At 34.2% G+C, this 15,910-nt stretch overlaps 1 protein-coding gene across 2 annotated transcripts; it reads left to right on the forward strand.

Annotated features, from left to right (window-relative positions):
* The first annotated feature begins 513 nt into the window (after positions 1-513).
* LOC122588493 (multisubstrate pseudouridine synthase 7) lies at positions 514-14,184 on the forward strand. 2 transcript variants are annotated; one of them, XM_043760624.1, is made up of 20 exons: positions 514-809; positions 928-1,006; positions 1,104-1,334; positions 1,455-1,669; positions 2,399-2,471; positions 2,672-2,728; positions 3,611-3,690; positions 3,791-3,853; positions 4,330-4,417; positions 6,414-6,516; positions 6,615-6,718; positions 7,181-7,254; positions 7,570-7,634; positions 8,029-8,204; positions 8,626-8,693; positions 8,782-8,842; positions 10,683-10,720; positions 11,370-11,438; positions 13,018-13,294; positions 13,869-14,184. In XM_043760624.1, exons 1-20 carry the CDS (start codon positions 538-540, stop codon positions 13,893-13,895), a joined length of 2,220 nt encoding a protein of 739 aa, XP_043616559.1. In that variant the 5' UTR covers positions 514-537; the 3' UTR covers positions 13,896-14,184. The 2 variants fall into 2 exon arrangements, with proteins under 2 accessions (XP_043616559.1, XP_043616560.1); XM_043760625.1 differs by lacking the exons at positions 10,683-10,720; positions 11,370-11,438; positions 13,018-13,294; positions 13,869-14,184 and adding an exon at positions 9,631-9,837.
* The last annotated feature ends 1,726 nt before the right edge of the window (positions 14,185-15,910 follow it).

Below are 15,910 nucleotides of genomic sequence, written 5' to 3' on the forward strand. Positions count from 1 at the left end.
TTTTTAAAAGAAAAGAAAGGGGAAGATTGGATAGGGGAAGAAAGGATAGAAGATTAGATTTATAAAAGTCATTCTTGAGTTTGAAAGGAAAGTGAAAGAAAAATAATCGGAGCAATCGCCGAAAACCTGCAACCACCGTCGGAAACTTGCAACCACCGCCGGAAACCTGCAACCACCGCCGAAAACCACCCTTTCCACCTGCAACCACTCCTTCCACGCAACCACCACCGGAAACCTGCAACCACCACCTGCAACAACCACCGGAAACCTGCAACCACCCCCTGCAACGCAACCACCACCAGAAACCTGCAACTACCATCTTTAACCACCACTTCCACGAGTTTTCTTCCAAATCAGGCCAAAATGGCCAAAAAACTTTTGGGGGAAAAAACCTTGATTTTTCTTTCCCTTCACTTTCGGTGATTTTTTTTATCTTTCCTTTTCTATTCTTTTGAAAAAAAAACTCAATGGAGCATAAATAAAATATCCACCCGAATATAACAACTAGTAGAGTAGTCGATTTAGAAAGGGAGAAGTATGAGTTTGGTAACAACAAAACTAGTGCTAGTATTGAATGGTAGGAGCAGGAGTGGCAACCAACTAAAACCCTGTTTTAATTCACTTTTCAACCCTAAACCCTCCTTTTCATCCTCTTCCTGTTTCTATCGTTTCCCCTCCAGTCAGATTAAAAACAACAACAATAATTATCAATATACAGAATCAGTCACCGCCATGGAAGAATCAGACGTAGGCATTTGTTGCTACATCTCCCCATCTCTCCCTGGTTTCCGAGCCATTCTCAAACAAAGGCATTCATCCTTTCCTTTCCTTTCCTTTCTTTTCCATTCCTATTAATATTACTGTTTTTATTATGAGTTTGAAAAAAAAAAAAAAAGTGAATTGGCCGAGTAATTTTTTTTTTTGTAGGTATTCTGATTTTGTAGTGAATGAAGTAGATTTGGATGGAAATATTGTTCATTTGACTGACTTACATCCATCCACTCAGGTCCCCTCCCTCATTTCTTCTTTCTTTTTTGTATATATATATATATATATTTATATATTGATGTTAGTTTGTTTGCTTTGATGAAATATATATATAGATAGCAGAAGAAGAACTCGAAAAAAAGCCTCCTGTGGATCAATTGAATGCTAATCATGATTCTGATATCGATTCCTTTAGAGCTCTTGCTGGTGACTCTGATGCCGATTCTCTCTCCGACTTTATAAATCAACTTATTATTAATAATAATAATAGTAATAATAATTCCGACATCCAAGACGGAGCCACCTCTATCGTTTTATCTCCAAGTTCAGATAAACTCCACCGCACGGTATCATTTCCTTCCTTTAACTATATCTTCTGTATATATATACATATATGTGTGTGTGTGTGTGTGTGTATAGAAAGTAGTAATAGGATGTGCATTTTATTAATTCTTTCCACATTTCAGGCTGTGCATAATTTCTTTAAACAAAGACTCAACTTCTTGGTTACTGACACAGTAGACGGACCAGACCCTTACTCAAAATGCATCCGTGTGAGGTTCAATTCACGGGGTAAAAACGACACAACCCGGGGTTCTAAAAAGCGGAAAGGCAGAGGTGACACCCCTTATGATAGTCGGGGTTCAGATCATTGGCCAGAACATCTTGGAAAGTTTCTCAGGTGATGCACATATGATCTTTACTTGATTGATTTATTATCGTTAAAAGTTTATCATAATTAATTGCACTTTGAAGCACATAAGCACAACTAAGTGCTTGGTCCTGGACCTCTTGGTCATGTTTTTTAATCATGTTCAAAAAAATATTTACCTACTAATAGATACTTCATATTTGGTTTTTGTTGTTAAAGTAAGGAAGGCGGTGTAAAGCTTGATACATACTCAAAAAAATAAAAAGTAAATGACTACTTTTTAGATACTAATATTTTTGAGTCAGTGTCCACTGGTATTAATATAAAGAAGTCAAGTCGTGTGGATGAGATTTGTTACTTTCCCGCGCATTCATCTATTGAGTTTCTTTTCAATAACTCCTTGATAATTGATTCTATATTAGATATGAACTCTGATTTAAGTATCATGGGACAAAATTTGATTTAAGTATCATCAGAGTGGAATGATATGAACTATCTTACAATATTGCATCAGTAGGAATAGTCAGTACCCGGTCTTCGGAAATCAATTGCTTTTTAACTAGTTAAGAGGAGTAAAATCGGGTTACTATATTAAAGTAGTTATTTCATAACAAGTAGAAAGTTGAAGTGAATCAGAGTTCTATTCACTTTTAATTTTTATGTTTTTATTATTCATTTCATGTTTATAAACCTAGCATCAACTGGTTATTTATTTATTTCTTTCAACTTATGTGAAAATTGTCTGATATTTATTTCCAGGTTTCATCTTTGCAAGGAAAACAAGGATACACAGGAGGCGTTAGGATTAATCGGAAAGATGCTTGGCATTCAGGTTCTTGTTTGAATATTAACCCTTTCCTCCCATATAAGCAACACTTTTCATATGACCATCATCATTACGTAAAAATTATTCCATTACTTCAGGTCGAACAATTTTCTAGAAGTATGTGTCAAGTAAAAAGTTGCAAATGGAGAGGGGGAATACTTTTGTTCTCATCTATTTCTTATAATTGTTGATATCTACTTTTTCAGCCAAGGTCATTTGGATTTTCTGGTACTAAAGATAAGCGTGCTGTAACAACACAAAGGGTAACTGTTCATTTTACTGGGTACTTTACTATTGTATCAGCATACATGCATATACACAATCATTTACTCAAGCTATTAGTAAGCTATGGGTTATTGGCCAGTAACCAGTATGCACTTTAGGCTTTGTCGAATTGCTTTGATTTGGCATCTAAATAACATCTACGTATCTTGAACTTTAAATTTTACAGCAGTATTTTGTGTGCTATTCACATTGTTGCTCAAAAATCTTACTCATCTGTATGATCTTGAAGACCTTTTTTGCGGGTTTAGTTTTATAAAATGAGTTCATAGATTGTACATCTGTTTCATCCTCAAAACTGAACATTTGAAATACTTGTTGATCAAGTTTGTTTGGTTTAGCCTACGAAAACACAATAACTACAAGTCTCTACCTATTGAGAAATGTTGAATAACAAGCAGCAAACAAAAAACAACAAAGGAGGTAAAAAGGGTAAATCAGCGGGAACCCCTTAGTCCTGTGTACCAAAACAAAGGAGGTATTGAAATAAAGAAAAAGAGCAAGCTGACCGCTGAAGAGACAAGTACATCTGAGTATAAATAACTGAAGATAAGAGTGGTGGAAATAATTAGGATAAAGAGAATGTCCTAATCACACAGATAGTTGTATTCTAAGAATTTATGATTATGCATAAATATACAAGATAAAAGAATAGGAAGTCTTTTAGTAGGATAATGTAAGCTTATCAGGATCTGCAGTTAGAACGTAAGTTTGAACTATGAGCCAAACCATTTACAAAAATCAAGTTATGTTTCATTTTTGTTAGGATACACTGATTCAGGTAGCGTTTCATTATCTTTTGAAACAGGTGCTGCGTTTTCTTTCTATGATGTCTGACATTTTAGGCATTCTTCACATCTCAGGTGACTGTATTCAAGCAGCATGCACATAAAGTGGCTGCTCTAAATAAAAGATTGATAGGACTGAAAGTTGGTGACTTTTGGTAAGTGTACTGACATACTGAGTTGGCATTCTTGCTCATCTTTGATCATTATATATGGAAATATGTGGGATGATGGATCTTATCACAATGTTACATGTAGCTATGTCAATGAAGGGCTTCTTCTTGGTCAGCTCTGTGGAAATCGATTCACAATCACACTAAGGTTCGAGCAAACTGCATAAGATTAATGTATTGTAGTGTACATCTGGGCCATCTACTAATGTAGTTATTTCAGCTGGTTGGAAGCACGGTCTTATGAATGGGTTGGTTTGGGCTATGTGTTATATCTAATGGGTCAAATGGGTAAATTAAAAAAACTGAGCTAAAAAAGTGCTGGGTTAAATAGGTAGGTTGGAACAGATCAAAAGTCACTAAGTGTATTTTTAATATATTAAACCTCTTAAAACGTATTCTTTAGAGTGTTTTATTATTATTAAAACAGATTTCGTGGTCATAATGGACTTACTAGTTATTTCGTGGTCACAGGTTATATATGACATATTTTGGTCCTTTACCCAACCCGCCCTCTCCATTTACTTTTGTATCTCTACCATTAGTAGTCAACATAAGACATGCATCTTAGTTCATAATTTTGTTGTCTTATGTATAATTATGCGAATTTGTATGAGTATTTTTTAGGGGCGTGGTTGCAGATTCTGAGGATACTGTAAAAACAGCAGCAGATGCCTTAGGAAAGCATGGATTCATAAACTATTTTGGTATGCAGGTACTGTCTAGAACTCTCAATCAAACATCATAATATTCTTTCTTCAAAATTCCTTTTCTTTTTTTTTTTTATGGGAAACTAGGGAATGAAACCCGCAGTTCCCTGCGGAACCAAACTTTATGCATTAGAGCGATGATCATCATTAGTATACCTTGAAGTAAGATAATTATTAGCATTAGGAGTACTTCCTTGGCTGTTTAGCATTAAACATCAGCTTTTTATGAAGATACTAACCTGAAATAATTCAAATTTGGCCTAAAGATTAACCATTTAATATAAGTTCGTTATGACTCGTTATAATTATAATTTTAATCATATGATTGGAACAGAATTTCTTTCAACGTAAGTGGAGAGACAGTTTTACTATATTGAAGAAGATATTTACGTATCACAAAGCCAATTATGCATCCAAAATGCACAAGGGCATGATGATTAATGACGTAATATATCTGATCTGATGAACTAAAAGCACTCGAGTTGTGAAATTTTTTAACATTGTTGTTCTGACAAATTGTGTGCAAAAGTGTGAAAACATCTAAGTGGTTACACAATTCATCTTGATAATACTGATGAGCAAAAAACTGAATGAAATAAAACGGAAGCAACTGCAATATTCGTCTTTCAACTTATCAATTAGTTTGTTTATCATTGTCAACCTGAGTCTATGCCAGTTGAAGCTTTAGGAGCAACCGAGCTGAATGCAGCAGTTCTATGTTTTTGCTTATATTCTTCGTGGTATCTTTTTGGTCATTCCGCAATCCTGTACAACGATTAATGAGAAAAAGGTAGGTAGAAGTTCAACGAAAGTATGAAAACATAGAAACAGTTTCAAGAATTACTTCTGATAAAGAAAAGTCTTTACTAATAGAACTAAAATATCGAAACAGTTTATTAGTTACTAATTGAATTGCCCCAAATTATCCGTTACCATTAACACAGTCACATGACTCGATGAGTACTAAAAATTTGACTACTAAATAATATATACCCACCTATTGTATTGTGATCATAGTAAACGATAAATGACACCATCACACCACGTCACCACCAGATACTCTTTGAAACATACAAGTGAGCTACATTCATAAAACAAATGGTGAGAAGTAATTATGGAATGTCAAATATGTAATAAATAGAAGGCTTAACCTTCCTGAGAGGAACGACAATATCAGCTTTGGGATTTTTTCAATGGACTGACTACCGCACTCTAAGCAACGGACATTTTGACTTGTGTTTGCTGCTCGTGCTTTGACAATCTGTTGCTTCTTGGGTCCTCTTCATTTTCTATTTTCTCAAAAAATGATTTTCCTCAAATAATTCCCACAACTACAAATAAGAGAAAAGTGAGTATGGGGCTGTTATGCATCTAACTTGGGTGAAATACCCTCACATACCAATATTTTAATATTTTGAATAAATGCTTGGCCCCCCATGATTTTTATGGTTTAAATAAAGGTATGTGAGGGGTTTTTCACCCAACTTAGGTGCCTAACAGCCTCATATTCCCTTCCCCATAATCAACATATGTTAGTATAACTTTTACCGTGGGCATTTTGTGGAACACTTGGCATGCCATAAAATTTATTTTAACAAAAAAAAACCCAAGAAATAAACTTTTCATAATAGCATTACAAAGATCATATATAAATACACACACACACAAACACTTTCAATTTCTTTCTTTTATAACAATAGGAAACAGTACCTGTTTGAGCACAGAAGAATCGTGCAAGGTGGTAAGAGGATTTCGCTGGTGCCGGAAGAAGTGGGTGGTGGTGGTCTGACTGTGGCACAGAGGATAACCTTATAATAAAAAGACGAAATGTTATGGTTTAATAAAGTTGTACCTCATGCTTGTAAACTTATATCCTTAGCTATAGTGAAACCACTCACAATCAAAGACTTACAATGTTATATATATTACTCCCCAATTGACAATTGTTGTCATTAAATCTTGTTTAGAACGTTGATAACCGATTCTTTGATTCTGACACAGAGATTTGGCAGTGGTTCTATACCTACTCACCTTATTGGTGCTAAACTACTTAAAGGAGAATGGGAAGAAGCAGTGAGAATGATTCTTGATCCGAGGGATGGTGATATCCTTTTAGTTTCTACCACTATTAGTTTGTAGCGATAATTCGAAATTTAAACTTCATGATATTATCTGCTTTCTTTAATGTTAATTGTTCCATACAAAGGGATGACATAAGGAGTATAAGGGAATATTACAAAGAAAGTGAAGACATTGACGGGACCTTGAGACAATTACCCCGCTTTCTGGTAGCTGAAAAGGCCATAGTAAGTTGTTGATCTTTATATTCATTTTTTTTTTTTGTAGAGTTTTTTGGTTATAGTCTTATTTCTTAGACAATGTAGGTTATGTGTCTTCCCTTGAAATAGTTTTTGACAATTGGCGTGCGAGTTGAATTTACCGGGTGGGGCGGGGGGAGGGGATCGGGTAGGCCCTCGTTATCCAATCCGGATACCCGTGGTCCGGCCATTCGCTGTTCTAAAAAAAAAAAGTTTTTGACAATTGGATATGTTGTAAATACGTAAACCCTGAGTTTCCCGTGGATGCTTTTTGAAGGAGAGAGTGACAGAATTTCTGATGGAAAAAAAAAAAGATTTCTAAGTTTTATAGTGTTATATATCATTTTTTCCTTTCCTTGTGAAACTTTGTTTCTTTCTTCTTGTGGTTTTACCAGATGGTTCTTATAGATTGGAAAATTTTTACTAATCTATGTTTCAATGTATCATCAGCTGCAGTGTTTAAAAAAGTGTCCAGGTAACTACTTGCAAGCTCTGAAGGCTGTACCTAGGACCCTTCGAATGATGTGAGTATTACTTTTTCTATCAAGTTTAAATACGGAAAGTCATTCAAATAAAATAATACCCATTAAATTAATCAAGATTTACTATACCATGCCGTAGTTCTCATTTATTGTATTATTTAATAATTGTGAAGTGGGTGTAATCAGTTAATAGCCTAATGCCAACTGCAGTTGTAGGTTTAAGTTATTCTGTACCTTTTTTTTTTTATCTTTATTTAATCAATGTTTGATTTGATAAACTATTTTTTGAATGGATATTTATTTACTTTTCTATGTATGCAATTTGCTTCTCTATAAAATTGTTTGTTTTCTTTTCAGGTACGTGCACAGTTACCAAAGCTACCTGTGGAACCATGCTGCGAGCATGAGAGTACAGAAATATGGTTTTAATCATCTATGCTTAAAGACATGCTTATATATTATATAGGGTTAAGTGCGGCGAAATGTAACTAACTATGATCAAATGTCTATAGTGGGAATCAACTATCAGATTGGATATCATGTGTTAAGAACTTAGTAAAAATGTTCAAATCATGAACCGGTCAATCAAAAAGTTGCACGTGGCGGCTCATATGGGTTGCCACGTATGTCATATTACATAATTTGGACAATTTATCAAGTTGTTAACATACAATGTCCAAAACCTTAGTTCGTTCCTACTATAGACATTTGGTTATAGTTAGTTACATTCGAAGGTACTTAACCCTATTAGATATTGTATTTATTGTACATGTATTCTTGTATTTATATTTATTAATTAATCCTACTTTTTATCAGGGACCGACCATGTAGTGCTTGGGGATTTGGTCTATTGCAATGAAGAAAATTCAAATGAAATTAAGCAAATCGATGATTCTGTATATGAAGAAATTGGGCCCAATGAGTCATCTGAGAATGATCATTTAGATGAGTCTGAGACACATGTATCTGAAGGAAACTGTACCTCGGTAAAGGTCAGGGAACTTTATGTTTACTCTATTGTTGTTCCTTGCTACTATATCTGCACAGTGACTGTCACCCTTCTAGTTAGGTGTCATTTTTATATGCATTATCAGATGCCATTTTACCACAAATGTGAAAACTCTGTTCCAGCCAAGTGGAAAGTTTGACAGTAATGTGATTTTTAGCAACTTTATTTGTCCCATTTAGGGAATCAGCAACAGAAATCACCTTTATATTTTTTGAAAGTCGTACTTGGCGGTCCATAGTTTAGGTATCTCAGTATTTATGGAACAATCGGATGCCACTTGAATAACTACAATGGTACAGTCCTGTTGTAGGAAATGGATTTGGAAAATGGAGGGTCTCCCAGATCTATATGGACTAAGTTTGCAGATATAGATCATCTTTGATTCTTTGTTGTCTTGTTTACAGGTTGTCAATAATGAAGACATTGCTTCTGGGCATTACACTGTTACTGATGTTGTACTTCCTTTACCTGGGTAAAGCATTAGACAGTTACCAATGTCGTAAACTATTTGGATTATTAATTTGGTTTGACTATTTACTCCTGACATTATTTTGTGGCAGTTCAAGGGTAAATTATCCACAGAATGACATTGAACAATATTATAAAGATCTTGCAGATAAGGTAATGTGTTTATTGCTGGTGTTTTTTGTGTGTGTGTTGGATATAGGTTGTTACTGCTGCTTAAATCAGGTGTTCACATTACATTTTGATTTTGGCTTATATACATGCATAAATAATTCAAATATAACACAATCCCCTACTTCAGCAAAACTGAATTAGAAAATTGATTGTGAATTTTGAAAACTCTAAATGCGGAAGTTGGTAACTGGGTAAAAGATTATAGGGTGACTGTCGGGATTTCGCTTACTACAAAATAATGTCTTCCAGATGTTTTATAAAATAGTACAAAAAAATGTGGCTGTCCTGAATATATTGTGGAAGAACCCGTTATTAATATGGTGGTAGCATCGATGGGGGATGGTGGTGGTGATGGTGTAGATGGTTGAACCCGCCCGGAAAGGAATGACCGGTCTCTTTTTTAAATAATTTATGATCAAAACAGAATTGGAAATATATATGTATTAGATAGACAAAATAATAACACAAATGGCTCCTTGGTCTAGTGGTAAGGAGTGCACATTTATAGTGTCCTAGGTTCAATTCTTGTTCAAGCATTCTTGATTTAGTATTTGTATATGTCATAGGGTATTATAGTTATCAAAGTCTCATTCAAAAAAGGGGGGAGGCGGTAAATGCCAAGGTTGTAAATATCGGTTATCGGTTTATTATCGGCCGACCCCCGATAAGCGATAAGTAGGATATATCGGGGATATATCGGATACCCTAAAATGTAAAGGAATTTATCTAAAATTATATATATACTAGCAATATATAAGATTGTCTTACAGTTTGAGCTGGAAAAGTGGCGATTACGAAGACAACTCCACAAGGCGCAATAAAGAGTTCTTTTACAGCTTACTGTAAAGAGTTGGATGGTGGTGGATTCGCCGGAGATTGGCCGGCGGTGGATTCGCCGGAGACTGGACGGAGGAGGGGCCGGAGTTGGGGATGGAATCGCAAGGGGGGCAGAGGTGGGAGTTAGGTAGGTGAAAGCATTGAATGAAATAAAAACCCTAAAACTGACAAAAACCCGTTTCTTATTAAAAAAAAAAAAGTCAATTTTTTTATTGACCGATAATCCCGATAACAACCGATAGGTACCGAGTTTGACCGAATTTTGACCAAAACGAAAAATGGCCACGATAATGTATTTTTCTTATCAGTGAACCCCCGATAAGCGATATATCGCCTATATATCGGCCGATAAGTACGATATTTGCAACACTGGTAAATGCTTTATAATATAGTATAGACAAGCAATAGTACCCGCGCAATGTGGCGATGAGATGGTGGGGGTGATAGGTCATAGGAGGTGATAAGTCATAGAGTGTGATAGCCAAATGTCTTAGCCGTACGGGCTCTGTACTCGGATTTAAAAATTCATCGAAAGTATATCGAATGACATTTCTAATGAAAGAGCATGAAATTTTAAAAACACCCATACAGTTTTTATAATTTATCGATATACGGTTTTTGAGATAAAAGATTTTGAATAAATTAGAGAAATAAAATGATTTATGAAGGAGAGAAAAAAATGAGCGGTTAAGATTTGTGGAGAGAAAAAAAAAAGTGATTGTGATTTAAGGGTATTATAGGTGTATTAGGTAGAGATGTTTAAATTAATGAATAAAGAAGGAAGGTAATTTAGGTAGTTCAAATCATCTTTTGAGATTTTTAAAAAGGGCAAAATGTTTTATAAGATAGTATAATATAATTAATAATATCTATCCTATTGTATCCACTGGTATTAAAATAGGATTCCGTTGGCTATCTAGCTTTTACATGTTAGTATAACTAATTAATTCACATGATTGATGATAGTAATATTATATAATGACAGGATGGTGTTAGCTTGACAGAGAGTGTGCATAACGTCAAGTGAGTTATCCTGCTGCTTATTTTGTCTTTTTGGAAACATTTATTATGTTGCATTCATCTTCTAAGATGATATGTATCTTTTGACTTGGGGGCGTAAACTGATTTGATGTGAAATCAGGATTCAACAAACTATAATTTGATGATTGGTTACAAAAATAGTTGCGGGGATAAAAAAAATACCATCAACAATGGATACAAGTTTTGTTTCATTCTTGTAACATGCTAAAAAAAAGTAAATATGCATTCTAAAGCTTTTCCAAAAGCAAGTATAAAAGTATGCATAGCATTAATATGATGCATAACAAAATAATATACACATATGAGCATATGCATATCCCCACCAAAGGCTTGCCCCTCAACCATTATATGAAGCATTACCCCTGTCAATTATAAGATTCAGCACTACCTGCAAGAGGGTAACACATCAATATCTCTCCCAATCTATTACACCAACACTACAAGGTACAAGCCACTGTCCGCGATGGCGGAATTCTTTAGGAAACACCTAAAACCATCTAAAAACGTCAAAACCACCGGATATTATGTTTATATTTGTGTATATCCTTTTTTACTAATGTGGTGGCAACTAAGCATTAGTCACTACCATAGTTTGCATGTATGTGTGTCAAGCGTTTCTATTTTTTCCTAGGGAGTTCTCACTAGCCAGCATGACTGGAGCTTATAGGCGAGTATTTGGAAATCCAAAGGATTATGAATGGTAAGTTATCTTCTTTTATTATTATTATTATTATTATTATTATTATTATTATTATTATTATTATTATTATTGTTATTGTTATTGTTATTATTATTATTATTATTATTATTATTATTATTATTATTATTATTATTAAAAAATTATTATTATTATTATTTTTATTTATTATTTTTTTTTTCTATCTTCCACTTGGCTGTTTTCTTAATACCTACAAGTGTTTTTCATAGGAGTATACTAAGTAGACCTAGGCTGTCTAGTGACCCGGCACTAATCACCTAAACATGGAGTAAGTGAATGTTCATAAATTGATTATCAGGCATTAGCTCATGTGTACATACAATGATTGGAATCTTTACTTTGTTTTGTTTTTTTTTTTTTTGTTTTCTTTGTTAATCTAACATTAAAAACTCCTTATATTTATTAAAAATTCATTCAAATTGAGCAGCACCTAACCATGCATACCCACCTGACACCAGCAAGTTATCACATTTCCTAACCCAATATCATCACATGAGTTTTACTCATAACTCAATAAACCAACTGCAAATATGACATTCCATTAGTGCCCTCAAAAGTGCAGCACTACAAATTCCGGTTCATTATTTCGAACAACCAAATCAACTCACCTAATATTCCATTTCCTTTTATATTCATCAAGTTGATGTGATGGCTACAATTGTAAACCATAAGTCTAAGTCGAATAACATCAAAAGTTGGTTCTACCTGTTTCTCTTTTGAGATGGCAAAATATTTGAACAATCTTTATTTTGTTTCCTCAAACTATTATTGTGTCTTCTAGCAACAAACGATGGCGAATTCTCCCATTCGACAGGAGCATTTATTAAGCTTAGAATGTTTCTTAATCTTACTCCAAATAAAGTTAGAGTACTCGCACCCATTAAAGGATTTTTTTGCCCAATGTCTGTGTAGTCTATTCTTAACGGCAAGCCAAAAAAAATTAAAGAGTGGCTAGGCCACACTTGATGAGAGGTGATACGGAAAAGGTCTAATCACCTTCCTTGCCTAACCTACACATAACTGTACTTCTTTGTCTTGATAAACTTATTTTTTCAAATGACTGATTTCCTCTAGGTTAGGGTTCCTGTAGAATGCTGGATAATATTTATCAATTTATGTTATAATCGTAGTAGTTTAATCATGTTAACCAAAAGTTGTTTAATCCCTTTATGCAAAATAGAGTAGTATTATACTGATGCAGTTCTAAAAGGTGTTGGGAATGGAGGAACGGGAATGAAAGTGATAGATGACATTTGGTCTGTGGAAATAGAAATTTAAAAGGTACGAAAAGGAAGTTCTTTCAAACCCATTGAAGGTGGGTGTAAATTTAATTTATATTTCCTGTTCTACTTTATTAAACCCATACCCATAGTAAAACCCGACTACAAACCAAACTGACCCTGATATTTTTTGGCAAGAAGTGATCCAGGTCAACCTGCAAAACTGGTCTGCTTTGGTCAATAGAAGAATTGTTTGCTTCGAGTCGCATTAGTTACTCAACCCAAATGACCTGGCCTTTTTCATCTGGTAGTTGTTAAAAACGTTGTTTTCCGTTCTGTAGGGAGTTGCTGAGATATACAGATGTAAGTATCCCATTGGTAAAGACGGATTTAGACTGTGTTACCAAGTCCAATGAAGTTAATGGGAACAGTCCATTAATTAGCAAGCCACTGATAGATGTGTTGACACCCAATGGAGAAACAATGTTGCAAGAAAAGAAGTCGTCAAGTGTGTGCACTGCTACAGGAGACCAGCTAGCCCTCAAAATGAGCTTTACGCTTCCAGCTTCATGTTATGCAACAATGGCGATTAGGGAGCTGCTGAAAACATCAACTTCTGTAAGTGTATAATATGTATAGCTTGATACAGCTGTTCCCCTTGAAATTTTACACTGACTAGACTTTACTGAATTATGTTAAATTTACATTGTATCAGTAATAAAGGAGTTAATCATATCAGATGTAAAATAGGAATTTGGAAAACTTGATACAAAAATAAAGGTTTATACCCAAACCTGTTGACATAGAAAGTTTTTGAAAATGATGTTAATAATGATCACAAAATATCATTTGTATGATGTGAGCCTGCTAAACCTAGAACAAAGGGAACAGCGTAAGGATTATTTTTAATATTATCAAGGTAGATGAATTTTCTAGTGGACCATATTATTGCTCTTTAGTTTACAGTGCTGACACAGATCATCCTTGCATTGATTGGTTGACTTTATTGTTAAAGACATTTCTATTTACACACTGTACGTATAGTTCGGTTTTGACTTCTCTGTATTGGTTAGGGTTATTCTATGATGTTTGTTCATTACCTAGATTTTATCATTGTTACTACTTTCTGTTTTCTGTTGGTGCATTGTTTAATCTGAATTGTGTTGTTGCTTATAGTTCCCTGATTTTTCAGGTTGCTTTTCACAAGGCATTGAATTAGTAGACTTCTCATGTAGGAGATTGAAATTGAGGAAGTCAAATGCCAGTGTATTGTGCGGAAACATCAGGATAGTCTTTTTTTTTGATAAATTTTGCATTTTTGTATAACTTACCCTATTTGCGATGTAAAATTTTGATTATTCTTGTACGCATATTTACAATATCCCACGGCAAGATCATTCTGACCATGGATGCATGCTAACCAGGGTTTGTGGCTTTGTAGAACCCGACATGTTTGAGTGCTCATGAATCACTCCTTTAATATAACAGACATGTACATGTTGTTGACACATCCTCCAGATTCTAGCCACGGGTTTCTAGACCATCTTAATATCCCCACCACCCACACCAATCCTCAAAGTTTTTTGGCTGTTTTTACAATTTTGTTAGTGTAAGGAGGAAAGGTACGGAAGGCCCTGGTCCAAGAACAACTCATTATAGTGTAAATCACATAAATGCAACTCTAATTACATTTATTGTAATAATCTGAGTATTACATAGTTATTTTAATAAACTCACATGAATTATTCAAACATACTAAAATTAAAGTTGAGCAAGATTTTTTCCTTTTCTTTTAATTTGGAAAATCCAAATCCTGACTTAATAACTGTAGATTTTTTCTCTCTTTTAATAAGATTTTTGGACATTATATAAATTGTTTAAATCATGTAGTATCGTAAACGTGGCAACCAATATGAGTTGTCACGTGTAAGTTTTTGATTGAGAGGGTGTTTGGGATTGCGTTATAAAATGATTATCTGATTATTACGTTTGTAAAATGTAAATAATCTAAAAAAGTGTTTGTATGAAAAAGTGATTATTGGCTTTGAAAACGCAATTTTGGAGAAGCATGTACTTGCATGCTTTTTCAAAATGCAGTTTTGAAAACGCGTAATCTATTTTGAAAAAGCAGATTTTGTTTTGTAATCGTAATACCAAATACCCCCTGAGTAGTTACATAACTTGAACATTTTTACCAAGTTGTCTACATATAATGTTTGAAACCTTAGTTCGTTCATACTATAAAAATTTAAATAAATATAGGAACAAACATGAACAAGCTTTCCACCGAAAATCCAAACAAAAGTCTTGATTCGTTTACATTCAAAGTGGCACTATAAACCAATAACTAAGAGGGATAATGGCATACGAATGTAACCATGTATGACAAAATGATTATGTAATGTAATGACCTACTCGGGTGCCTATGTGGCTATGTGATGTATGCACTTATGTTTTTTGGGCTATGTGATGTATTTAACCGGGTACTGCAAGTTGTAACAGGTAATTTGGTAATAGTTTAAGGGATAATGGCATACAAATGTAAAATGTAACCACTTATGACAAAATGGTTATGTAATGTATCCGGCAAATTTACACTCTAGTCATAATCTCCAATGAGTTTTCTGTCAACACCATTCTTGAATACGTGTTAAACCAATACATTTCCATATAAACTCAAAATCGGGGAGTTAACAACAGCCTGACCAAGAATATATAAACTCAATTCTAGATCCGAAATCAAATTCTAATTGCAATTCAACGAAACAAATCAACCCAACATCCAGTTAAAGCTTTCCATATAAACTCAATTCAATATATAAAAATTATATATATCAATAAAAATTATAGAAGATGAACATGAAAGGAAAAAACTCAGCAATCAACACTCGCAACCACCATAATACCATTTTCCAGGTGACATAATCTCCAGCAACACCATTTCCGGCGAGTTGCCACATTTTTCCGGCGAAGTGTTTGACGGTTAATTTTTGGCTAGAGGTTGTATGGAAGTCATTTTTGAGTCGATTGCCACCGGTCTCAATTCTCAAGTTCTAATTCGAAGTAATGTGGGAGAAATCGTGACTTTTAGTTTTCCGGCAAAGTTTTCCAGCCAGCGTGTACTGTTAAAACCGTCTTTTTTAGCATATATATGTATATTTAAGTTTTTTAGGGTTTCTTATATAGATAATCAAAAAGTCAGCCTTCACATGTACACGTCAACGTGAGTCAAAA

Source organism: Erigeron canadensis, chromosome 2 (genome assembly GCF_010389155.1).
Source record: "Erigeron canadensis isolate Cc75 chromosome 2, C_canadensis_v1, whole genome shotgun sequence".
Classification (NCBI taxonomy): Eukaryota; Viridiplantae; Streptophyta; class Magnoliopsida; order Asterales; family Asteraceae; genus Erigeron; species Erigeron canadensis.